The sequence below is a fragment of the Prinia subflava genome, chromosome 4 (genome assembly GCF_021018805.1).
Source record: "Prinia subflava isolate CZ2003 ecotype Zambia chromosome 4, Cam_Psub_1.2, whole genome shotgun sequence".
Classification (NCBI taxonomy): Eukaryota; Metazoa; Chordata; class Aves; order Passeriformes; family Cisticolidae; genus Prinia; species Prinia subflava.
In genome coordinates, this window is record NC_086250.1 from 63,355,830 (window position 1) to 63,382,996 (window position 27,167).

The following is a 27,167-nucleotide window of genomic DNA, read 5'->3' on the forward strand; positions in this document are numbered from 1 at the left end:
CCCTCAGCTACTCTAACAAAACAGTATTGTATCAAACAAAACAGTATCTAATTAAACATTCGGATTTGCACTGCTCTTCATCATACACCATCTAAGTCTGGGGTGGGGTTTGCTTTTGTTGAATAAATAACATGTCACTTTCAGTTGTTTATGTAACACGAATATGAAACAGAATGTAAATTATGTATTGATACTGTTTAAAGCTGTCATTTTCCTTAGGCCTGAGTTATAAGTACGTCAGTTGTCTGTTATATATTATGTTTTTTTGTCCTGTGACTAGAAGACACAGGATGCTGAGGTGTCCCCAGTTTCCTGAGAAGTGCTGATTGCCTGATCGAGTGGAAGATGTGGCTGCCTATGGCACGGGGGTTGGAACTAGATGATCTTGAAGGTCCCTTCCAAACCAAAGAATTCTATGACTCTATATTTCTATTATACTGATTTAAATAGGAACTGACTTTGATTCCAGTAGGATTTATCAGCAGCTGTCATCTTTGTAGAACAGGAAAAAAAATTAATCTTCTTATGATATCTGGGAGGTCTGTGTTGCTCTGCAACGTTTAGGCTGTACCCAATGCTTCCACTAACTCTAATAGGTGCCTAATTGATATTTTTTCTTACCTAGAGGATATTTTTATTTCAGTCAACACATCAGAGGAAGAGAGGAAAATGGACTGAAGCTCTAAACAATGGAATGAATGGTTAGAAAAGCCCACAGTCTTTCAGATTTTCTTTGATTATTATGTCTGTGACTGCATCAAAAACAAATTTGACATTCTGGGTGTCTGTAGCACAGGTCAAGTGACAATATATCTCTTTATCCTGTTTCCTTAAGTTTAAGTCTAGAAATTGTTTCTTGATGTAATTTGCAGCATCTTCAAATGTATTTTGTCCTAGTGGAAAGAAAAGTAAAAAACAAAAGAAGACACATTTTGACTGGCATGTCCTTATAACTGCAAAGGGACAAGAAATAATGTTCTCTATCTTTTTTTTCCTTTGCTTTCTATTTGAATTAACTTCATACATTAGGTATGAAAATTTTGTATCTGAACTGGTTTTTCTCTGGCAATTTCTGACACAGCCTTATATATTCTCTTGCATCAGCTGGGAACATCTGGTTTTTTTTTGTTTTTTTTTTAATTTCCAGTAGACACTACTGTGACATACAAAAAGAGACAGACTTCCCTTATGGAATGAATTCTTAAAATAGGGACAAAAATCTTGGATTCAGTTGTGGTGTGTGTGAGTGATAAGACACTGACTTGAAATATTGGCTGAGTCCATCACAGCACCCTTCAGCCATCTGAAACTTTCAGATTGCTCAGCTTCCTCTGCCACCAGTGGACAGAAAAAAGCATCTCCAGGGAGAGAAATGAACCCACCTAAGGATAAACATGGTGAGTAGTTGAGATGGTTGAATTATGGCTGTGTATGTCTCATTCTTTCATGAGAAGATGCTTCAATAAGAGTCTTGATATTTAAAGACTTATCTATAGGTCACATGAGTCAAAGTCTCAGTCTCTAATGCATGGCCCACACTCATCATCTGAATGAGTCTTCTCCTGAACACTCCAAACTTACCATTATACTCAGGAAAGCAGATATTCAGGTGAACTTTTGTTATTTTCTCTTGAAAGAGGTCTTTTTTGTTCAGGAACAGCACAATGGAAGTGGCTGCAAAGCACTTATGGTTGCAGATGCTGTTGAACAGATGAAGGCTTTCATGCATTCTGTTCTGTTGAGGTGCAAAAGATAAACATGAGACTGACAAATCTCCTGTCCATATGTCATTTTTACTGCAATGCTCTTTACTGGAAAGAACGAATACAGTGTAATAGCCTTTAAATGGTTATCAGAGAATGGGAATGTACCAGCAGAGAGTACACTAAAACTTAGAAGCTGAAAGGGCTGTTTGCCTGTTCTGACTCACCACTTCTTTATCTTCCACCAGAACCATGTCATAGGCACTGAGTGCAGCACAGAATATGATGCAAGTAACTCCTTCAAAGCAGTGAATCCACTTTTTTCTCTCTGATCGTTGTCCACCCACATCAAACATCCTTTGCAGAAAAAATAACATGTACAATGTAAAGCACTAAAAAGGATGCAGTCATGCTTTTAATGCACAGAGTTCAAATGGAGGTGAATGACAAATATCCAGCTTTTCCAAGTATTGATCTGTTTCTCCCACAGCAGTCAAGGAGTGCTGTGTGTTGTTACTCATGGCTTTGTAGTGGGTATGAAATGAAATGGAAAGCCTTAAATACCGGCCTTTAGGATTAGTACTTTGTGTTGAGGAAGTGGGGCTCAGTGCAGCACTAAGACTTGCAGGCCTGCAAGGATTTATTTAGGGCAGAGTTCTGAGATCAGTAGAAGACTCTCAAATTCAGAGTCATTTGCTACTTCATGGTTTTGCTTGCAGTGAACTGACACATTGACCATAAGACAGAGGGCCAGTCACACACTGACCCTGGCTGTGCATGAAAAGGTGCTGCCATCTGCTCACTGCCCTGCAGTGATCCCTGAGCTCACTAAATAACCTGCATCACACCTTTGGGGGGTCTCTTCCTTGTCCATCTCATTAGCTGCTCTTCAGTAGCAATTCCTGGAGAGCAGGAATCCCTCCCTTTGTACAGCAGGAATTGTAGGGCTGTCCTTCTCTGCAATCATTTCCTTACATCTTTGCCAGGAATTGCTGCTACCTTTGGGAGGTGTCATATGAGCTTTATAAGGATTCCCCATGGGATCCAAAGCCAGCTGGGCACAACAGCTGGGACCTAGCTAGGGCCCTTAGCCCCAGCTTCCAAAACTCCCACTCACATTTGCAGTTATTCAGTCTAGGGCTTTCTTTTCACTATTTTTCTGAAAGAAAATGAAAGCAGGGAAAACATAAAAAAAATCAAATTTTTCCTGCCCTTAGGTTTTCTCTTTCCTAGTGTGCATGATGACTTTTCCCTGTGCTGCCTGCTGTTGAACTTAATATTGTAAAACCTAATCCCCTTTTGGATTACCCCTTCCTTCAAGAATATGCATTAGATCTCTGGATCCTGCAGTATCTGAAAATTAAACACAACTCAATTCTTATAGCAACGAATATAATGGGATTCAGTAAGAAACAATCATGTCAGTAGTAAATACAGCAAGAATAATTTGTTACTGAAACATTGTTTTTTGCAGTACTTTAATCCTTTGTTTCTTTCACCATCAGCAGTGCAGTTGATGTTAAAAGAGGTTATTTTTTATATTTTTTCCTCCTTGTAAAAAAATGAAACTCTTCCCGATGCTTATAATGAACTGTTTCTGCAGCTGAGGAGTAATGATTTTTTTTTTCTGGTACGTTTCATCTTTTTTTTAATTGGGTGTCTATAAAAGTGCATTATTTTGAAAATCAGGAAATTGTTGTGGAGCAAGATTTTGATAATAGTAATGTCATTCTTCCAAGCAGATCTTCACTGACTTCAGAAGGTGTACTGAAGAGTGAGGTCATCATAAATAAAGTATCTTGACTTTTGTCTCTGGTTAGTACTCAAAAGTCACCTATAATTACATCCCTTTCTTGATTTGTGGTGTATAACTCTGAAATCAGGGTTATGGCAGGAAAAAAAAATTAAAAAGCTTCAAAATGTAATTTTCAGGAGAGTTTTGTTTCAGTTTACATAATCATGTGAATCAGTATTCACTTCCTGTGAGGTTTTAGCATTTGGCTCTTAGAATATTCATGAGAAGTCAGTTAAAAAGGACAAGCCCAGGGACAGAGGTAATGCTTATGGGCAGTTTCTGTTGTCCTAACCTTAGTTTGCTTCTCTCTTCTCAGTCCAGAACTTAACACATGCACATGTAAAACCAAAGTCCCTCCATAAGTGGCAGAAAATGAGGGGATCTTATTTTACCAAGATAGGCAAAGTTATTCTAGAAATCTCTATATTTTCCCAGAACTTCTCTTGAAAAACTTAGCTGCAGATACAGAATTAGCTATGTAATCATTCAGTGGTACACATATAGAGGCCTGAAGATTAAAATAAAGCTTGCCTGATTTCAGTCAAACTCTTCCTAGCACACCAACAGAGAGGACACTAGAAGAGGACCTATGAAGATCAGACCTCCTTTGAAAAACATTTAAATATGTTCTGAGCCCTAAGTCAGCATTAGTGAAATAAATTGAAGAGCACACAGAAGCTAAATTGCACTAAACCAGCAGAGTAACCACTAAGCAAGGAGCAAATAAAAATAGATGTTTTCTGTGCAACTGTAATTCAGTTCCCTGGAGCAGTACTGGGATTTAGACTTTTACTGCACAGACACAAAATGTTTTCTGTCTCATTCAGTTCAGTAGAGGGACAAGTGTTTAGTAAATGAGGCATCTGTTCATGGGTTTTGTGTATCCATGTACAGCTTGTGACCTGAAGCCCCGTGAGAACATCAGGCAAAACTCACTCTGAATGTGTGTTCCTCTCTTTATTGATGTTTCTATGGTACTTATCAAACTTGGTGCAGAGACATCAGCACCCTCCAGCTGTTTTGCATTGCCATGGCAATGCTAAGTAGCAGTACCTGGCTTGTTAACATGAATTTATAATTGTTCTGCACCACTTTAGCAGCTCAAGCCCTTCAGAGTCCTTTGTGGTGATTTTACCTAATATTACTTAACTGCCTGAAGCCACTAATGAATTTACTCATGTAACACTACTGTGATGCACAGCAGAGATGGTAAAAAACTCACCCAGAGAGGATGGGGTTTGTGTTTGTGGTGGCATTAAGAGCTTTCCTTCTTTTTGCAGCCACTCAGGTTCCTGAAGTCTCAGTTGTGCTTCATTTCAGCTAGACCCAAACACTAATGCTGATATTCTCATATCAGGACTCATAGCACTCATGTCCACAACAATTCCCCTCTGGTGGTTTCTTTCTCCACCCTAAATTTATTTCTTACATGAACTATGATTGTAACTGAAGGCATTCAAATTTCCAGTGTACAAAGCTGTCTGGAAAAATGTTAATCAGAGAAGAAGCAGATGATGTCTGTGACATTGCACTGTAGCATTTGTTGGCATCTCATGAATTTTCATGAGTGACCAGAATATTGATAGATGATAATAAGTTATTTGTAAGACATCTACTTCAGGATCTCATTTTGTATGTGCAGTCTCTGTTGTTTTAAAGCGTCTGTGTGGTAGCATAGATGGTTTGGGGAATGCTTAATTGGCATATGAAGAGGAAGAAAGAAGCCAAATGAAAAATGTAAAAGTTATAATCCTCATGTTTTATAAATCTGTCTGTCTCTACAAGCAGTTTCTTGTCTAGACTGCATTCCTCAATATACGTCCCAGCCTTTAAATTAAGAATTAAATGGATTTCAGTCCACAGAGAAAAGCATTATAGAACTCTGAAATTATAATAATTCATTCAAATCCATTTTCATGTGCAATTAGATGTTTTTAATTGGTTCACCAAGCATATCTAGATCTTGAATATCTGAAAGTGTAAAAGAATTCAGTCAAATTTCTCAGAGGCATTATTTTCAAAATTTTTTTCTGAACATTTTGTTTTTCATCTTAAATGAGCATGAAGAGATGCTTGATAATGCGGAAATTTCCCATGGGAGAGAATTTTTTTTTTTGCCAACTGTAGTGCATTCCAGTTCTAAAAGCATTTATTTCCATTCTCAAAAGAAGAGTAAAATGTTGGGAGTGCAGGCAAATTGGTAGACATCAAATGTTTTTTGCATGTTCTTAAGGACATTTAGGTACGCAAATTTCATAAATGTCACAATTATTCAAATGGCAGAGTATGACTAAAGCTTTTTAGACATTTACATATGAAAAAATGTCCTTTTAGAACCCCGTATTCTGTGGCCTGCTTATAATGGTCCATTTTATGCTCAGAATTGGAGTACTGATAATAAAATATCTTGCATTTTCACTCTGTAAAAATGTTAAATAAGACTGGATTCAATGATGTCACAATGATAGCATCTGTGTTATAATAAGTCAATACCTATGAAAGAAAATTTATAAAAAGATAAACCCAAGGAAGACTGTAAAATATGGCTTTCATACCTGAAGTCTAAATCCTTGAAAGAAAACTGAGTCTCTATGATCCCCGTTGTCTGCACCCGGGAGTGCAGCACATCTTGCTCTGTAGGGACATAGTCTGGCATTGCCAGCCTGTCCAAATCGTTGAGGTAACTAGAGAGAGTAAGAAAGGTGTTGGTGAATTCAAAAAGTGAACTGTCCATTACCCCGTCACTTCACACTGAGCCACTTTTAAATATGTTATGTAAATTACACTCTTAAATACAATACTATTGGTTTTTATACAACTGAGTTCCACAATTCAGAGCCTTTCTTTTTTTCTTTTTTCTTGTACATAGAAGTGTAGTTCAGTTGCACATAATAGACATCTTTCTGAGAATTGTAGCTAAGGAAAATCCTTATTTTCCTTAGGGATGCTTGAAAAGCACCTTGTCAGCAAAGGGGCTCTTTTCTCTCAGAAAGAGAGAATTACTACTTCAGGGGAAGAACCACAAGCATCCTGCAGAAGCAGAGTCATAAGGAATCACCTCAGCCTGTCACACTGGTTGCAACAGTATTTTCCTTCCTAAGTGAAAGGCAAGGCATAATACTTTGGAGGAATTCACTTTTAAGGGCTGTTTTCCCTGTAGGTCTCTCAATTTACAACAAGAAGGTACACGATGATTTCAAAAAATATATTTTTAGTCAAAACCAAAACTTCAATGTAGCTGAGGATCCCCTGGGTTAGTATTATGATGAGCCCTTGAAAAACTGTAAATTATCTGTTTTTACTTCTGGTATACAGAAGTAAAATCTGCATTATAAGAGAACTCAGACCAGATCTTGGAAGAATGGTTTTTGTCCAACACTTCTGTCTCTTCTAGGAGCAGACAGCTTTCTTTAAATGGCTGGGCAGAGCCTCTGAATTCTACTGGCTGGTCTGAGAATCTGTGTAGAGGGGTTAAAAGTTGACATAAGGAAAAGAAAAGGTGATGACTGAGTAACTTCCTGCATTTTAATTACTAATATTCAGATAAGGACCAAAGCCAAAAGCAAGAAACCTCACAATAACTGAAGCATATTCAGTGTCCAGTTGGCCCTTTCTTATTCATAGCCTCATGTCTCTAACAAATAAAACACTGTGCCTCTGATGTCTATTAGGCTCCATGCCTTCTTTTTTCCTCTCTACACTAAGCAGCAGGAAGTTCTGCTGCTCAGTTTAACCAAGATCTTCCAAAAAACCCTCACAGATCACAGATTAATAGATCTGTAAGTAAAAAAAAAAATAAAAAACAGAAGAATAAAATAAAATAAAATAAAATTTAAAAAAGCTAGAGTCTTTCATTTGAGTATTTCCACGTAGCGTTTGGAAGTGGGATTTTCTTATTTTAAGCTGAATAAACTGTATCAGGTCTGCAATAGCTTTTGAACTTATCTAAGTAATTCAATGTTTTTCCAGTATCTGAGGTGAGGAAACAATCTATTGGGGAAAAAAAAAAAAGGTAATATAGCTCTATTTCTGTGAGTAGGGCCTGAGGCAAACTCAGCTCACCTTTGTGTAAAGCAGGATGTTTTGTTATTGATAAAGCATGTAAGCACTAAAATAAACACTTGAATATGAAATGAAGTTCTAATAGTTCTTAGCCACAAATGCCTAAATTCAATTCAACACAGCCAGTTGTAATTGCATAAAACATTAGACCAAGTCAATTATCTAGTTAAAGGGCCAGGAGGCAATTTCAGGCTCTTCCCAGAGCCTTAGGTAGCTCCAAGGGGAGACTGCAGAGCATTTCTTCACTGGGAAGGGAGGAAATGAAAATTGATAGGTCACTAAATGCTGATCTTTCCTTGGCTTGGATGAGGTGACAGGACTCCTGCCCTGAGAGGAAAACCGTGGAGCTAGCAAGATGTACCATGGACTCCTGACAGCTGTATAATGACATGTAAAGTCACAATTTATAATCCCAATCTTGCCCTTCCATACCCATTATTCCATTTTAAAACAGAATTAGTTCCAGTTCTAAGGGAAAAATTCCAGACAAATTTGATAAAGAGGAGATGTTTCTATCATTCAGAAGATATAATGTTTTTTCAATTAAAACACATAAAGGGAAAGCAGTGATCCAACTTCATTAGCATGAATTAATAATGAAAAATGTCAGCGAAGATAACCTCAGAAAGTCAGAGTTTACACAGTGTTAATCAATATTCTTTGTAGGAGCTGATTCACAGGCACTGAGAAACAGGGTTTGGGATTTAAGAGAAATTGAACTGCAGCATTAGGTGGTTGATTGACTGTAGCTGACTTTGAACTGGTCATTAGAAGCCCAGCAGCAAGGGAAAATATTAAGGTGATTTTAATGGTTGAGAGCCAAAGGCTAGAATTTTAGAAGCATCAGGTACCAAAGGATGAAGACAGAGAAGCAGGATTTTCAGGAAATTAGCAGAAATGTTCAAGCAGATGAAAAACACATCACTGTAGTTGTTTTTAATGTAAGTCTAGAAATACCTAATAAATACAGACACAATCTATATTAACCTCCTTAAATACTGAAGCCTATTGCAAGTTAAAACAGGACACAAACAATAACACTGAGAGGGAATTGATTTAGGTTCTTCTGTCATCTTGGTAGACAACAAAACCTAATTTGCCAGGCAGAGTCTACACAAAAGAGTGTTAACTGGTAAACATTTTTTTTTAATTTATTTTTATTTTTTTAAGTTAAGAGGTGGTTTTCCTTTTACTTATTATGACTACTTGTTATGGGCTTTTAGTGGGAATTGAAGTGGAACCTCTCAGAAGGGGTACATTAGAAAAAAATGGCTCTGTACCATTTCATAAAACTACAGCACTGCTATAAAATACTGTCAAAGCAGGCATAAATCAACACAGGCAATATTTTCTTTGTTTAGGACTCTTGCAAAAGATCTTCATTCTTGTTTGGAAGATATAAAGAGCTGAAGAATTTTCAATATTTTGTCTGCATGTTCCCTGCACTGTATCTACAATTAATGGACTATGGATGTCTTTAGGTTGCCTCCTAAAGTCCAAGATTATTTGGAGAGAAGAAAGCGATGCGTTTCTTTTCCTGCCTTGCAGAAGGGACACCCAACACCTGGGAAGGCTTCACCCTGCAGGTGCTCTCAGCCTGTAGGAGGAGCTCCAGGAGAGGGGAAACCTCAGAGTCTGAGGATGGACCTCAGGAACAAATCCTGGAGTCAGACTTGAGCACTCTCGAAAGACCCTGCCCCAGCGACAGCTCCCTTCATGGCCTGTATGAGCTGAGAAGGCAGCTGAGCAGGGCTGGAGCCAGCAGGAACAGCTGCAGAGGCAGCCGAGCCAGGGACTCCTGAAAAGTCAGAAGTCCCTGAGCACACCTGAGGTGAGGGATGTTTATCCACCCAGCTGCACCGTGATCCTTGGCGGGGTTGGGGTCGAGCAGCCCCAGTCAGGACCCTGCTCGTGTGCCTGGCACCTGGCAGGGCTGGGAAGGGGCACTGGGGCTGTCAGGCTGGAGCTGCAGCACCCCTGGTCCAGCTGGGGTGATCATGGCCCAGGGAACGCCTGTCCCTGCAGCCAAGTCAGTTTGATGGAACGTTTGTATAGTTTCCTCCTGGCTTATATTTAGCATCCTGCAAGATACACAAAGTCACTCTAGGAAACCCCAAGCTGTTTCAAGCCACCTTTCCCCCATTTTGTCCATCTTAGAAATACTAAGAGGGAGAATACACCTTTTTTTTTCCTTTAAACCATTGAAACAAGCTCACAGAAACAAATTGTTTCCAAAACCCTGTTCTCACATGTTTCCTCCAATTTCTGACATACTATGAACCTCAGTGACCCCCTGATTTTTCCAGGGCAGTGATCCCTGACCCTCACAGGCTGTTCTGCCTGGGGCAGGGTTGTGCAGCAGTACCCAGCTGTTGGCAGCTGGTGGCACCTACTACGCCGCCGAGTCGCTGAGCTGGTACTCGGCCGCCCTGGCGAAGCAGGCGCGGGTCCCGCCGTCCTGCCACAGCCGCTTCACCAGCTCCACCAGCTCGGGAGACAGCCTGCCGTCCTCCAGGGTCGTTGCCATGGCACACAGCTTCCTTTCGTCTTCCTAAAGAGAAATCTCAGTAAATATTGTGCAAGCGCGCCGTGCCCCTTCACCTCCTTGAAGAGGTGCTTGGTTTTAAGGAGTTGCAAGGGCAAAACTTTTCATTTTCTCTGTTTTTTTGCCAGGTTGCTGTACTGGCTTGTGCATGTAAACATCCTTTTACAAGCTCACTTCCCTTCAGGTAGTGCCAAGGTTAGGCTGAAATTGTGATACACAGAGTTTTCATCTTTTTATTGTTTTGTTTTGTTCATATGAGGGCTCAGTCTCCTCTGGCCATAAGCATTCACAAATAGTCCAACTTGGATGGAAGGCTTTTATATTCAGGGAGAGTAATAAAGATCAAAAATTAAATTTAAAATAACATTTAAAGTTAAAATGTATAATAACTATATCAATGCAGATATCTGTATCTAAAGGTGTTTTTGAATGTATTTATAAGAAAAAAAAAATCTAGCTTTAAACCCAAATAAGAAATGTGACAAAGTTAATATAACTACTGAATGCATTTCTCATATATGGGGCAGAAAAAACCTATACAGAATAAAATCCCAAATATTTTAAATATATTACTCTGTAATTTTTTCCTTTCATAGTAAAATAAAAAATATTTTAAATAATCTATTTCATCTTTTCACTAGTTAACAGCTTAGGAATTTACTGCAAATAAAGAACATGATTAAAATAGTCATTTGATGCACTGCTTCAGCAAGGGATAATTATAAAACATAATTCCTTCTTCGTCATAGAAGTAGATAACTCAAGTGACTTGCAGTCAATAGTTGCAAAAGTATAAATGGATTCTGACAGACACTGTTTTGGCAGGGATCCTGTTTTATTCAAAACCAGGAAGCATCTTCACTAAAATTTTTAACAAATTTATTTTAGGAATGTGTTATATCCCTATTACTCAAGAGGAGCTGCAGTTTATGGAAACTTTATAAGTCAGAGACAGATCAAATATTAAATACTGCATTTTTTTTCTGAAAGAGAAATTGAGTAGGCATGGAGAAAAAAAAAGAGAAATTGAGTAGGCATGGAGGAAAAAAAATCTAAAAACGGGGGAAATAACCGCTAGAAATTTGCCTTCACTGGATGGAGGGAGGAAGACAGCAGGATAATTGTCCTTCTACATCAAACAGCAGCAGCTCCATCTCCACCCCCATCCCCTCCTGCAGTGCTGGGATCAGCAGAAGCCAGTCACGCTCTCTTGTGTGTGCCCCACTTGTTCAGCTGCAAGATAAGAGTTGGAATGTTCTCTGCTTCAAGATATGACATATCACGGAGTGATTGCAGCTATCCACCTACCAGGCTGCAGTTGTAGGCTGAGTGGTCAACAGGGAGAAGCCTTGAGCTCAGAATCTCTGGGTTGAGGGTAAATGTTCATTGATTATTATGCAAAAGGGGGCAAGTGTGGATTTTGGTGCTTACATAATAAAGGAAGATAGCAGCAGATTGAATTTATCACAAACCTGATTTGTACAATTTTTTTGTTTCTCTCTGGCATTTAAAAAGACTTCAGATGATTTTTATAATAAAAATAGACAAGAAGGATGTTTTAAAGAAAAAATACCTCACTTTCCAGAACAGATGTTCTTTAAATTAAATGCTGAGGCCTTTTCCCTATCAGTAAGATGCATTTGCAGGCAGACCTGGAACATGGATAAGCACATTGCTTTTGGGACTAAGATTATCCCAGTCCTTGAACTAGATGACTTTGAGCAGCTAAATCTGGACCTAAACATCCAGCAAGAACAAAGTCCAGCTGAAATCAAAGCTTATATCAAAACAACTTGAGCTTACCCATGGCTTATGATTTTTATGGGAAATGTAAGCTAAGTTTTTGGAGATTTCTGGAAGAAAAGGCAATGCTTAGTGGCAATTAAAATAAATATGACTAAAATTTCTATTTTCTCTAAAAGTCACATCCAGGTTGCTCTTCTGTCATTCTGGGGGAAGAGAAGACTGCACTGCAAGCATTCTATAGAGCTGTATTCAGCTGTGTTCCTAGAGGTCTATTCTGCAAGGCCAGCAAGAGTGAGCTGACTGTGCTATAAATGATAGACTTACAAAAGCAGAGTTTTCTGCATGTGGTTGTATATAATGCTATGAAATGGACTGGGCTATTTAACAAGTTCTCTGTGCTGTGAAGCCCCTTGGAAAAGGTGTCTATGAAACTGGCACAGAGTGAGCCTGTACAGATATCTCAGAAAATTTGTTGGGTTGAGAAAAGAGACTGAAATATTGGGGCACAGGGAGAATATATCTCAGTAGCAGGTGGCAGAGCCTGCACCATGTGGGGGATATCTGTGCTGAACCAGGCAGGACCTGTGGCCAGAGCTGCAAGGTCCAGCTGCAGCCACAACGTGGGCCATGCAGGGTGGTTGATGGCTCCTTGTGCAGTACAGCACATTCACATTGCCCTGCTGTGCTGCTTTTGGGCCTTGTTGCATTTGTGTGACTGCCTTGCATTGGTGGAAAATATTTCATTTCTGTTTTGCCAAATGCCAGTATGAGCTTTAGTAACCTCTGAAGATTTTGTTTATCATTTTTTAGGTCAAAGTACCACATGTCGTTATAATGAAATGTAGACTTCTGGAACAAGTAAAGCTCTTTCAGATAAGCAGTTGTTATTCTCTCCAAGATAAACCTCTAGGGATTAGGCAGAATTTGCCAAAACTGGAATCAACTGATATTCTGACAGGCATTTGAGAAATTCTCAGCAAGATCTGAATTACAGGCTAACAGACTAAATCATTGCATGGAAAAGAAAAGTTTTTTCCTTTATTTCTGTCCTTGAAAATTCTGTGTGATCGACAGAAGATAACAGCTCTTCTTCCTGTGCCTTTGCTTCCTTGTGCCTGTGCAGAGGAATGTTGACTGTGTCAGGAATGTTGGACTGCACTCCCCTATGGTGCCACAGCACCCACACAACAGGGAGATCCCTGCTCCAGGAGCAATGACAGACTGAAATGCTCCCAACATGTCTACATGACCTTTCCTTACATGGCTGAACCCCAAGGCTTGGTCGTAAAATGAATATAATTTTTACATTTCCCAACAGCAATAAATAAATGACTAAGCAGCTAAGAAAAGGTTCTGCTTTTTTTTTTTTCTTCTTGGTTTTATTTTTCTTTTTCTGTTTTTTTTTTTTAATGTCTTTGCAACTCGAACATTTCTTTTGCAGCAATCAAAATAGGAGTTTATGCAAAGGTTAGACTTCAGACATCAATTTTGAGAAAACAAAAATAAGGACTTTTTGTCTTATTTAACACAAATGGCACTCAGTTTCCACTGTCATAAAGAAAATACCAGATCCTCTTTGTTCTACTAGCCTCTACTATTATCTTACAAAAAAAAAAAAAAAGCGTTCCAATGCCTAAGGGTGTCATACTCACAATTCTAGCAGGGTTTTCATAACTGATTCCTAATTTAGTCATTGCTTTCACAATAGCCAGGATAGACTGCACTGCGTTACTGTAAATGATAGGTCTGAACTCCAGGCGTTCCTCGTAGGTGTAGCCATCTTTATGGATGATCCTGGTAAAAGGAAAAACAACAAAAGGCTTATGGGATACATTAAAAACAAAAATAAGGTAATGAAAATTAGATCAGGTGCTTTTGTGGTCAATGTGAGAAAGAACTGAATCCATTTGGCCCTTGGAAAAGCATTTTTCAATGTTTAATCTGCCTGTTGTGCTAGAACAGGAAAGCAGCAGTTTCTGGCCATGTGAGGTTGATTGTCTGCACCCAGTCTGAGTGAATAGATGCTGGTTTTCCCCTTGCAGATTAATCTAAAACAAGGTATGAGTCTAGAACAGGAGCCAGGCCCATCCCTGGAGATATTGGGCAAGATGCATTTCTGTACTTAGATCCCAGAGGTTGTACTATTGGAAACCACAGTAGTATCATGGGCTGGTTTTGTTTGTTCAGTCATTTTTATCCAGAATCTTACCTAGACAGAAAAGTTATTGAGAAAAAATATTTCAACAATGGGAGGCACTTACCAAGAAAACAAGAAAAAACCTATTATTTCTTAGTGCATCAGCTTCAGTTTCTAGTTATAGCAAGGAATTATCTCCAGGCTTTGGAGACATGCATTTTACTCCAGAGGGTAAAGAGTCTTAGTAATCAATGTCAGTAATCTAATTCTGACAGAGGAATTAGAATTTCATAACCCTCCTTGACTGGAGAATGGCATGTGGTTAAAGTTCTCCAAATCAGTGTGCAGATTATATCATGTCTTAGAGACATCTTTTTCCATGAGCTGTGAAAAAGGATGAAATCTTCAACCACTCTGGCCTGGTGTGCTCTTGATGAACAGACACCAAACTGGCTGGTGGAACCAAGGCTCCATTCTTCCTCACCCCAACTGGTCAGAGATGAAGGCTATTAAAAACAGAATTTCTGGGCTTTGTGGTTTGCTGTTTTGCTCCATCTTGCCTGAGATAGGCTCTGGAGAGAGCTACCTAAGTGGGCAAATCAGCCCTGTCAGAAAATAATTCACTCACATAGACACACACAAAACTCAGATGAGAACTGACAAATCTTCACATCTCTCTGATTTATGGATGCCAGAAAAGTCAAAAGTTGCATTCCTTTGCCTGTAGGAAAAACACTGGTAGGGAAAAAAAAAGGCTCTTTAAAATGTTTTCCCAATCACTTCTAGATCAGGCAGCTCTATGAACTCTCTTTTGAAGCTTTGGTTTTGTTGGCTTTTTTTTTTTTTTTTTTTTTTTTTTTTTTTTTTTTTTTTTTTTAATGCTGTTTTCATTACGAATTCAAATGGATTCTGCAAGATTCAAAGGCTTCCTATTGAACTTGGGAGAAAGAAAAAAGAGGAGCTCATGGAGCAGAGAGCCCCCCCATTTTATGGCTGCAGTCTTCTGAGGCTTTTATTCACAAAAGCAGGGCTTCTCATCAGATGGGTGGCTTTGATTCAGTCTCAACAGGCGTGATGAGCTACCAAATATTTTGCTTCCTGCTTTTCATTCACTGAAATATTTCTGGAAGCTTCATACTGATAAATAAGAGCACAGCACAGAGATACACAACTTGGTTTTAAAAAAGATGAATCTCACATTGGAAATGGTGCAGTTAAAAGAACAGAGCTCCATAGATTTTTTTCCCTTTAGTGGCTCTCATAACCATCCTCATCTTTTTATGCTGCAAGGGCCTTGCATCGTATCTACATTTTGAGTATCAGAAGATATTTTTTAAAGCTTAGTGGATGGATATAATTTTGATTAGGACTGAAAAAAGGGATTTATTAATTAGAAAATTATGTTATTAGTCATAAAATTACTATGTAATTACTACGTAGCAATTTTATGACTAATAACTTTCATTACTATGAAATGAAAATACTCCATATTTTCAGCAAAATTATTTCTTTTGTAAAGACCTAGCAGTGTTCTTTAGAAAAGTTTATGTTTCACTGAAAGAATTTAACCAATATTGGGGGTTTTAACTGAAAAAAAAATCACTTAAAAAAAGTCCTTGGTTGTAACAGAAAGATGACATTTTATATGAAAACCCACAATTTTTGTGAACAGTTTTCCCATAAAATAATTCATATTTGTGATCAATTTGTATATCAGCCTTCTTAGAGTGTTCAGTTCAGAGGAACATCTTAATCTGCTCCTGCTTGGGGAAGATTTGAGCACAATACACCTCAATGGTTTGCTGAATAGGGAGGGTCTCCTGAATGGAACTCAAACCAGAAATACATTTATCTACTATTTAACTGGAAAAAAAAAAAAGGTTTAGCAAAGTATTTGGTGGATAATTCTGAGTTTGCTTTATTACAAAATTAGTTGCTTAAATAGTAGAAATTTGTTCCTATGACATAATATTTTTTACTTCACTCTTTAAAACACATTGGTGAAGATAGTAAATAAGTAGGGGAACTTAAGTTCAGAATAGTATTATTTATTTCATAAACAGGTTGCTTGATTTTTACACAGGAAGAGATTGGTGCTCACAAATTGGGATCAAATCTAAACAGCTGCAATCCCTGTGTAATTTGTTTCTGTATTTCGACAGGTTTAGGAATCAAACCTGGACCTCCCTATGAAAATAAGACTAGGCACACAGCAATGTTTTATCAGGTTGCACAGTAAAGGAGGACATTTGCCATCACTGTAGGTATGGTCCCTTGAACTTTCGTGAATTATTACTTTAAACCAGATATATAATTAGCATTTTGGCTACCCTTAAAAGAAAAAAATGTATGAATTTAGTTGTAACCTGTTTTACTATATATGAAAATACTGTCAAACTGAATTGTAAAGGTAGAGAGATTTGACCTTCCTCTGAAGCCAAATGAAGTGAAGTTCCTGACTTCAACCTGTGAGGCACTTTGTGCACTTTGAACAAACAGCTACAAGTATTCTTGCAGTGGATTTATGATGCACTCACAATATCTCTGTAACCAGATAGTCAGTCCAAATTCGAACAGGAATTTCTGCATATGAAATGCAAAACCTGGTTTGTTTTTTTTTTCCAGATAGATTATTGTATGAAAACTTTTTGTGTTGATAATTTTCTTACTAAAAGCAGTTCTTATATCAGTCCCTACCCATGGTATCATAGGGAGCAGCTGCTCACTGTGCAGGCTGGTGGCTAAATGGCCTGTGGGGGACCTTTTAAACCTCAACAGGAGCTCTGGAGGCCAAGAATGATCTCTAGAGGCCAATTTGGGGGAAAAAAAACCCAAAACAAAAAACAAACAAAACAAAACAAACAAACCAACCAACCAACCCCACAAAAACAAACAAACAAAACAAAAAAGCCCAAACACACAAACAAACAAAAAAACCCCAACAACAACAACAAAACCCCCAAACAACCAAAGAAACCCAACAAAACATTTGGGGGAAATGAAACAAAAAACCCTCCACCAAAATAGCTCCAACCCCCCAAAAAACCCAGGAAGAAACCCCTCTCTGTTCAGTGCTACAATATGTGTATTTTGATATTTGCTCTTGAAATACAGTGAAATCAAATTAAATGAATAGGAGAGATGGTTCACACCAAATGTAATTAAACTGTGGAATTACTTGCTGTAGAATGCTGTGGATGTTACTAGTTTGCAACAAAAGATCTGGGGGTAAAGTGAATTAACTGAGGGCTCCTATAGAGACAGAGTGGGGCTGTCTCCAGGATGGCTCCCAGGGCATGGTTTGGTCATTCAGATTTGACTACCAACCCACCCGTGTGTCTCAGACACTTGGAGATTTTCCTCATGGTGTGTTTGAATGGAAACTTGATTTGAATGATGTTTCTTTGCATTTTATTCAAAAAAGCATAAACATTGTAATAAGACTTTAGCTAGACGGCTTATACTACAAATACCAAATTCAACAGCTGATATGCATATTCAGATACTTACTTCATTTGCTTTACAATAGTGCTCTTTCCTGACTCTCCAGCACCTGTTGAGAAGATATGATTGATAGATGAATAAGAAGCAAATGTTAAAAATAAATCTCTGGAACACAGAATTTTCTATCTATGAAGAGAAGTAAAAATGTCTTAGTTTCTCATTGTACTAAGCATAAACCCTCCCTAATGTCCATTTGGATTTAAAAAGAACAAAGTCTGCGTAAAAATATTAATGCTGAAAAGGAAAGGGACACTTGAAAAGAAGTGAATATTCAGTCAATTAAAGAAAATTACAGAATTTTTAATTAGAAAGAAAATAAAATATGGATAATATTTTGATTCCATCTTTGGCAGATGAGCAGGAAAACATGAACAAAGTACAGCCTCTGATAGTGTCCCTTTTATTACCTGATTTGTAGCTGCTTTTTAAATGTGCATTGTGACCTTTTGTAAGCCAAGTGAGCCATCTCCATGCCCTTTAGCCAGCTTCCATAAGCAACTGGAAAACCAGAATGTAAAGACTTACATGTGGTCTAGCCCATGATGCAAAGGTAGCATAAGAGCTAAAGTCCTGACACTGGTTTTTTGTCAGTTCCTTTGCCACATGGTCTTTTGCCAAGAAATATTGTGGCTGGAAGTGGGAAACATGCAGAGCAGTGCACCAGTTCCACCTTGGGAATGATTCTGCAGGAAAGCCCAAAAGCTGCTGAGGAGGTGCAGACATTTGCTTACACAGCCAAGAAGAACTAGGGCATAGGTTTGGCCAGATTATGTACAACTAATCTGCCCTCTTATCTCATGGAAATTGAGTAATCACAATGCAAAGTGTCTCCATTTCGAATCAGCACGAATGACTGTTATCTTTGGTCAATGACAGTGATGAGGGTTGGCAAGAGCTGCCAAAAAGGTGGATTTTGAAAGCACCTGAAGAGAGGATTTAACTTTGTGAATCCATGGGACAGGATTTGAATATTCTGGTCCCCACAAGACACCCCAAGAATCACACTAAGTGCCTGAGAGCACTGTCCAAACATTTGACTTCTGTCAGGCTTGGTGCTGTACCCACTTCCCTGAGGAGACTGTCCCAGTGCCCAACCACCCTCTGGGTGAAGAACCTTTTCCCAACATCTAAACTAAACCTCCCCTGACACAACTTCATGCTCTTTCTTTGAGTCTTGCCAGTGATCTTGAAGTGTTTAGTACTTGACCCTCTGTTTCTCCTCATGAGGGTGTTGAAGACTGCAATGAGATCTCCCCTCAGTCTCCTCTTCTTCAGGCTGAGCAGATCTCAGCTGCTCCTCACAGCGATTCTCCTCCTGACCCTCTACCATCCTCCTGGCCCTCCTTGGAATGCTCTCCAATAACTTAATGTCTTTTAATATTGTGCTGCCAAAACTGCACACAGGACTCAAGGTGACAAATATTTGTCACAGTTTTAGGAAACTAAACTATTTATGACCAGAATTTGTGCTCCCTTTCCTGGCTGGCCATGCTGTACCTGATGTCCCCAGGACAGGGCTGGCCCTCCTGGCTGCCAGGGCACTGCTGGCTCATGTCCAGCTGCCCACTGACCAGGACCCCCAGGTCCCTTTCCCCAGCACTGCTCTCCAGTTTCTCATTCCCCAGTCTGTCCGTACATCCAGGGTCGCCCTATGCCACATGTGGAACCCAGCACTTCCCTGGTTGAACTCCATGTGGTTGGTGATCCCCCATCTCTCTGATTTGTTGAGATCTCTCTGCAGGGCCTCTCTGCCCAGGAGGGAATTGACAGCTTGTCCAAATTCAGTTTTGTTGAGAAATTTCCTTCTTCAAGTCCAAAGTCATTTAAGAGGGTGCTGAAGAGAACCAGGCTGAGGATGGAGCCCAGTGGAACCCCACCAGTGGCAGGTCCCCAGCCTGGTGTCCCCCTTCACTGTAACCTTTGTGCCTGTCCCGTGAGCCCTTTGCTCATCCACTGTGACTCGGTTATCCAGCTCTGAGCTGGACGTTTTATCCAGAGGGATCCTGCCAGGGAAAGTATCAAAATCTCTACTGAAGTCCCAAAAGATTAATCTTTTCTCTTTGTAGATTACCTTTTCCCTCATGGTATGATGCCAAATACTTCTGAAAAAACCAAAGTCTGAGGCTTAGGTTTTTTAACCAAGGACTTCTCAGTAAATGGAACAAACTGATTACAGACTTTTCAAACACATTCTGTAAAGGTAACAGTATTCAAATGACAAGAATTAATTTACTCAAATGAATCACCAATGACAACAAACCATAGTCAAAGCATTTTCTGAAACACATAATGTGAATGGTAGAAAGTGCGAGAGAAAAACAAGCCCATGCAAAATGGGCTGATGCTGCCATCTGCCACAGCTTGGAAAAAATGCAAATTTCTTGTAGATCATGTATTATCCTTTCAGTGACCCTCTGAAGAATTGGGTAAAACCCTGTCAGCAAGGTACTGTTTACCACACTTTTTGTAGAGAAGAGAGTAGGCTGTACTGAGAATTCCTAAATTCACCTCATGGAAAAATGCAAGGAAACATAATATAGAAATTAACTTCTCTTCCAGACCTGAAACACAGTGTTAAAATAGAGTAAGGGGCATAGTATATATATTTTGGATGCATTTTTCTACCTCTGCTTCTCTTTAATTTATGATCCAATAATGCTTTTATCTAAACAACAGATGACTTTCAGACTTTGGCTTCACCATGGAGTATCATCTTAGCTGCAGCAGCATTTTCACCCCAGAAAGTGGGTCAGAAATAATTTTCTTTGCACCTGCTTTTTTCATTTCTTCCCTTAACCATGTAGCCTCCTCCTTTGGCCAGGCCCTTGTGTCAAAGACCAGGGATAGGGTTGAACTTTCACCTGCTGCAGTGGATTTCTACTTGCAGAAACAGTGGCAAAAGTGCATCAGAAAAGAGCTAGTGTGACTACACAGGGAGCTGAAGGCATCGTCTTCAATCCCAGATTTTCTGAATCATAGACAAGAACTTAGGACAGTCTTGTCCTGAAGCTCAGAAAGAACTTAGAGTTTTGAAAAACTCTGTCAGCTGTGAAGATTTGTAGCTCCACCTGACACATACTAATGATAATAATGGTGATAATAGTGAAAATATGGTGATAATAAATCATCACCATATTTTATATTTTGCATATTTAAGATCTAGTTTAATTTAATTTCTGTCTCTATTTCCTTGACATGGATAACTGCACAGAGAACACTGGCACAAAAGTCTCAGTCAGTGCTTGAAACTCTGGCATTGAAAGATGTCCCCACTGCCAGTAACACCCACACTTCACCCCAGAGATCACCTTCACCCCGCCACAGGACATGTCACATTCACCTGCAGTGGGGTGCTGAACTCTGGCTGGCTGTAACCCGCATCTCTTCTTGCTTTGGGTATTCCAGAGCTGCATCCCACCACGGCCCAAGCCTGCCAATGTTTTGGCATCCTGGGGCTGAAGAGTGGGCTCAGGAGGAACAGTCCTGCAGCAAGGCTGCAAAGGAGCTGTCCCCCAGCAGCCTGACACAAACCTGCCTCCTGCTCTGGGAGGGCTCAGCCTCTTCCCTGCAGGACAGCAGGGCATGTAGGCAGAGCAGAAACAGAGAAAAAAATGTGGGTGTCATGAAACCTGGTGAAAATATCACAAATTCAAAGGGAAACAAAACACAGACGCTCAACTGTGATTTGATATTTTTTGTTTTTCTAAGCAGAATTTATTTGAATAGTTGTGGAAAGTACAAGCTTTCAAGATTAGCATCTGCTGAGACACTGAAGAAGGTTCTTATATAGATTCTTATATATTAAGGTGCTTTTGTGTCTCAGATAAAGAATTTTTATCTGTTTACAGTTATTATCCCTGTGGAAGGAAAGGTTTAGTTTAGAAAATTTTCCAGAATTAAACACAAGGAAACAAAACCCCCTGCTGAATACTTTGTTTAAAACCTGTCAGCAAACCCACTGACAATGACATAAATCAGCAAAAAGCAGGAAAAGATAATATTCAAATAAAATCAGAAAATGTTTCACACCCCTGCCTGAGCTTTGTCTGTGCCATTCAGATCTCTGGATATTGTGAACTAGAATGGAAATTGTATCTTCCTTGTCCTCTTATGAGACTCAACAAACTTAGTTTATGACGGAAAGAAACTTGAGAAAAAAATTCTGAGATCTAACCCTCTTGAGAGAATAAAGTGCTTAAATACTGCCCCACCCTCCAAAACATAAAATCAATATATTCCCATCAATGGGATTATTGGGCTCTCTTTGTGCCCAAAGCCTCTTTTTGCGGGTTAGGTGTTAATTACAGGGAGCTAAGCTTCAGTACTACAGTAACAGATTCATTTAAATGGTGTTAAGTGTCTATACTATAAATTTATACATTCAGATTACCTACCAGAGACTTTTTATAATCAGTGGAGAGAAATATTTGCTACTAAAACTAAACCAAACAGTTTCAGTTTCTGTTCCCCTGAAACAGATGTTTAAATTAAATTGGGTGAGTTGTGCCCCAGAAGGGAGTAAAGTGAATTGAGGATGTTCAACCAGTTCTGTTGAGGGTGGCTTTTGTCCTGACAGCGACAACTGTACATAATTAGACACAGAGTAATACTTTGAAAATAAATAAGTTAAAATTTTAATGATTGTTTAAACTGAACCTAAGTTCTTATTTCTGTGAGACATCACTACGAGCATCAGCTATTTTGGCTGTATTTGGAATATGCACTGCACTTTGCCCACCTGGAAACTGAAAGCTGGCATCCTGCAAAGCATACAAACTACAGGTGATGTGGCAGGCCAGATACGGCCCTGATACAAAGGAAATAAAACTTTCACCTTGGAGTTTGTTCCAGACTCATAAAATAACCTGATCTGCTTGAAGTATAAATGTGTGCAGACCAGATTTGTGGACCTGTTGGGGGATGGGATGGCTCTGATGGGAGCACCCAGCACAGAGGACTTCACGCTCTTGGCTCATGGCCAGCTTGTGAGGAGCGTCAGAAAGTGAGGGAATTTCCCTCCTCCCCCAGTTTGTGTTGCATGCCCTATAAACTGTAAATCACCTCAGCCCAGACAGTGTGTCTGCCCGGGTCATGGAACCTGATATAAACAAACATGGTGCCTTTGTTTCTCAATGTAATTTCTAATTTTTGTAAAGGTATCTACTGGTGGCTGCAGAGACACTGCACTAGATTTTAAATAATCCTCTCAGAAAAGAGTTAGAATATACTTTTTTTTTTTTTTTTTAATATTTTAAGTGTAAGGAAAAAGTGATTACACTGAAAAGCTTATGATAGACATGTCATTTTTTTCTACCAACCTGCCTATCACAAAAAGAGGTGATGACATCTGGTCTGAAGTATAAAAGCAACATGAAGCCTGACTGAACTAGGTAGGACTAGGTAGGACTGAACTAGCTAGGACTAGGTAGGACTAGGCTGGCTTGAACAGAGCTGCCCTTGATTTAAGAAGTCTAAAATTTGTATAATTTCTGATATCACCTCAGAGGTGTGGAAGATAACAGGTACAAATCTGAACACAGTAGATTTAATCCTTTCCTATCTGGCCATAGAAGGCATGATATGGTGCCCCTTCTGCACATTGCTTCAGCATCTCTGGTTCCAGATGTTCCAGAGACACTTTCACTCTGGTGGTGCAATACGTTCCAGATAAACGGTTTATTCACCTCTCATTTTTTTAAGAACAAGAAAATTTAAGTTCTTAAGAATATTTTTTTTTGGTCTCTTCAATATGTTTTTTACAAAGATTTTCTGATGTGTTGTTCATGAGAAAAAGGAGCCTTCCAAAACATTACTCAGTGAAAAATTTGGATTTTTATCACATGTGATGTGAATAAAGGAAGATATTGTAAAAATCTATAAAGAAGTATTTCAGATCCAATTGATCATCTTGTCTCATGAAAAGAGTGCTTGTGTAACTAATGAAACTGAAATATATTCAGGTTGGAAATGTAGCTTGTTTTGAATTTCAAAGTATTTTACTAAAAGTATCTCAAGGCTGATATTAATAGTGTCAGAAGAAGACTGATTATATACATTAGGAAACATTTAAAACTAAAGTCCTTAATGCTAAATACATACATATGTTCAGTGGGGGGAGTAATTTACTTGGTGTCCTGCTGTAAAACAGCCTTCAGTAATACTGTAAGGGCATAAAAGCTTGAAGATAAAACTGCTTAACTTATAAATTCCTCTTTATCTGGAAAATTCCTTTTTATCCTATACATTCCTCTTAAAGGATTTCTTACTTTTTCCTCATGGATAGGGTTGGATAAGGTCAAAGACAGGATGCTGAATTAGATGGATCCTGGTTCTAACTCAATGTCCCAATTTCTTTTTGTAACAATACATATAAATTACTTTAAATTTATGGAATTTTAAATGAAAATGTTGTTCTGGGGTTTTCTGACCAGTTTAGGCATTTCTCATTAGGAGCAATATTTCATATTACTGAGGCACAGAAAATCTTTCTATTCTTAACTGGACTGAAAGGCTTTGTAAGCCACAGTCCAAATACTGATGATACACAGAGAATCAAACTGCTGCTTTCCTATTATTGAGAAACCTGCATGTTCTTCACTTATTTACTTTTGAATAATAATTGTTTGATTTTTAACAGGTATAAATAGATCTTTTTCATAAGATATAAAACAACAGAGTTGATTTACTTTACCTAAGGGGTCTAGTTTTGTCTGAATAAATATAATTTTAAAAGCAATTGCAAGAACGGCAGTTACAAGAAAGGCAAGAAAGAGAAACACTCCAATGATCAAAGACTGTTTTTCTATTCACTGGGAGAAACCACTGTTAACTTTTACAAGAGGTTAAATTTTGTTAGACGCAAAATATTAAGACAGTGGTGGTGTTAATGTGCTCTTGGATATTTCTTGTAAGCTGCACAGCACCATGGGGAAAAAAAAAAGAGAAGAATAACAGTGTATCAAGAAAAAGAATGTGTTTTGCCATTATGGCCTCTGCCTGCTAATAAATTGATCATAGAGACAATTAGAAATGGTAGTTTGTCAGAATATTTATCTGTATTCATCTGATACTTTTCATTCCACTCTCCATTATACATCAAAAAAAAGTCACTCTCACTTTCTGCTTCTTTAAAAAAATGGAATGAAACACTTTGGAAGACAAACAATATCAATATCTTGTGACACCTGTGGATGTTTTATGTAATCACTTATCTTACTTAACCTCCCTGCAAATGAACAGGTATAGATCCATGAAAAAAGAGATGTGTGCTATGTTCTGTGTAAGCTTGTATAATAACATTTGTTCTAGCAGCAAGTTCTCATTTCTCAAACACATTCAAAGTCAGAGATTTAGAACATTTAAAATTGAATACATGCAGTTTTATAGCCATTTCCAGCTTATTTCTTGTGACTTCATGAGTGGCCACAACCAGAAAACATTTTAAACATATATTACAGAATTGTCTTCTTCAAATAAAATAGTGAGAGGTGAGAAATTCACTGCACTGAAATGTAATTCCAGAGAAAAACAACCCCTCAATGGAAAAGCATTATGAGCAATTTTTATGCTATTTACCCAACAGTAGTAGTTTGACTGTCCTGGCTTCCCTCTCTGCATCTTCCTGGAGTTTCTTTTCCAGTTCTCTGGATCTCCTGGCTGACTCCTTGCTCTCTGAACTGGCTCCGCTGCCCATCTTGAGATGTTAAAATTCTCTTTATGCAGCTGAGTTGCTTCTTATCAGACCAGTTGCTTCAATTCAGAAGGACAACCATCAGTGCCTAAAGATAATTTTACAATCCCATTTGACCTCTCTGGTCACCCTTCAAATCAAATGGTTCTTTTTCCACCTGTCATACGACCTGGAGATGCTGCACTCAAGCATTTACATAGGAACACAAAGAGGGAGGTTGTGATGTCATAGAATCAAAGTTCTCCATTCATGATCAAACCAAAGTATGCATAAATCTGTCTTCTTGTTCAGGGAGGTCTTGTTTCACACACTCCAAAAAAAAAAAAAAGTGTAAAATGTCTTGAAAAAGGGTTGGAAATAACTATAGAGTAAAATTTTCAGCTTATGAAGTAGTATGCATGCCCTGAAGCAAAAAACTCAGCATTTACTTTTTTTTTTGTTTTCGTCTTTCTCAGTGGTCATAGCTCTAAATATATGTGTCCTATATTTTCAAATGACAGAAATTGAATTTACATGGTAAAGACATCTTTGATTTATTATTTTTGATTTATTAACTAGCATGTGGAATGTTTGCTGCATTTTCATATTATGGCAAGCACATTTATTTTCTTGGAAGAGTAAAGGACACCTTACATTAATTTGTAATATTTCTCTAATATTTTTGTGCAGACATTCCTTGATTAAGGTCAGAGTGTCTGCCATTTTTAAAAATTATTTCATTATTAGTTATCAGTTTTGGCTGAAAGCACCACACCTTTTCTTATGTAAGAAGGGACAGAGGTCAGATTCTCCCCACAGATGTGATACTTCCATCTTAGTTTCTTCATAGTGCAATAGTATTATAGAAATGTTTTATGTGATATGATGGAAATATTACTTGGCATGTGGTGTCAGCAGTATATTGAGAAAATATATCTACTGTAATAGTGTGGCAGTGAAAAAGAGTAGAATTACTGTCAGAACAAAAAGATAAAAAATACACTGCTTTCCCTGTCTTTTCAGATTAAGGATTTAAATTAAATAAATGTCATTGATGTGAAGGACTATAATTCATTCTAGACTTGTACTTATCCACTTTATAAAGTACTTTGGTTATATAAAAACCATAAACATGAAATATTACAATTCTACAATTATTATCATTATTATTAGTATTATCACTAATACTAGTCAATAATGCTCTCACTTCACATGATGTAACTACATCAGGTTCAGCATGACAATAATGTTTAAGGGCAAAATAAACATGCAGTCTGTTTTGATTTATATTAGAAGTATTTTAGGTCAGAAGATAGAAGGGGAAGAAGGGCCAGAGGCAAACTCATCCCACCCCAGTGAAAAGCAACTTCCCCACAGCAGAGGTGTGTGGACCCCAGATGGGACAGGGGGGAAACTCCTGCTGGGTGGGAAGAGGAGAGGGAGCAGAGTGAATATCACCAGTGCACTCCTGAATTCCAGCCCTGAGTGCTGGAGAGAGCTGTCCTCTGAAAAAAAGACAGATTTGCTCTGCTCATCCCATTCAGCACTGACTGACTGCTCAGGTTTGATTTTCAGGCTGCAGTAAGGACACAGAGCTGTATATATACAGCTATATATATATATATACAGCTATATATATATACAGCTGTATATATTGTTTGTCGCTGTATTCAGTCAGCAGCACAAGGGGCCATGCAGTTTTCAGTCTCCTTGCACTGAGCTGCCTGAAATGAGCAATCAGTGCTTGGTAATGGCTGAATTTTTGCATATGTATTTACAATGCAAGAAAGTTCTCTGTTTTGTTAAGCTTATATTCCTACTTTGTTTTAAATAGGCCTCCATAAGATCTTTACACAGCCATAGCAGTAAGTGATTTGCTTAAAAAATGAAAATAAGCAACTTTGGAAGTGTGATATCAGTGCCAGGTGTCTGTTTGTCAGAACTGTAGGTAAGTACAGTGTTCCTATGGATTTCAGGGAGGTTGGAAAGTAAACATTTCTAAAAAC

The 27,167-nt window shown here is 38.5% G+C and overlaps 1 protein-coding gene and 1 long non-coding RNA gene across 2 annotated transcripts in view; one reads left to right on the forward strand and one right to left on the reverse strand.

Moving 5' to 3' along the window:
- The window catches only part of LOC134550351 (uncharacterized), a 39,748-nt gene that overhangs the window by 5,002 nt on the left and 7,579 nt on the right, over positions 1-27,167 (forward strand). The window lies entirely within an intron of this gene.
- On the reverse strand, positions 524-25,866 carry GNAT3 (G protein subunit alpha transducin 3). Its single transcript, XM_063396974.1, has 8 exons — positions 25,068-25,866; positions 17,499-17,541; positions 13,504-13,645; positions 9,954-10,111; positions 6,054-6,182; positions 1,931-2,060; positions 1,582-1,735; positions 524-893 (listed from the first exon to the last, which is right to left on the reverse strand). The coding sequence occupies exons 1-8, from the start codon at positions 25,183-25,185 to the stop codon at positions 703-705; spliced, it is 1,065 nt and encodes a 354-aa protein (XP_063253044.1). The 5' UTR covers positions 25,186-25,866; the 3' UTR covers positions 524-702.

Bases quoted from the DNA above. Each gene is read 5' to 3' on its own strand.
- GNAT3 (XM_063396974.1), bottom strand. From the start codon at position 25,185: ATGGGCAGCGGAGCCAGTTCAGAGAGCAAGGAGTCAGCCAGGAGATCC. The intron at 10,112-13,503 runs GTGAGTATGACA...ATTTCTCTTTAG, and splicing joins ATGAAAACCCTGCTAGAATT to GAAGACGAAAGGAAGCTGTG. The intron at 6,183-9,953 runs GTAGGTGCCACC...TACTCTCTCTAG, and splicing joins CTCAGCGACTCGGCGGCGTA to TTACCTCAACGATTTGGACA.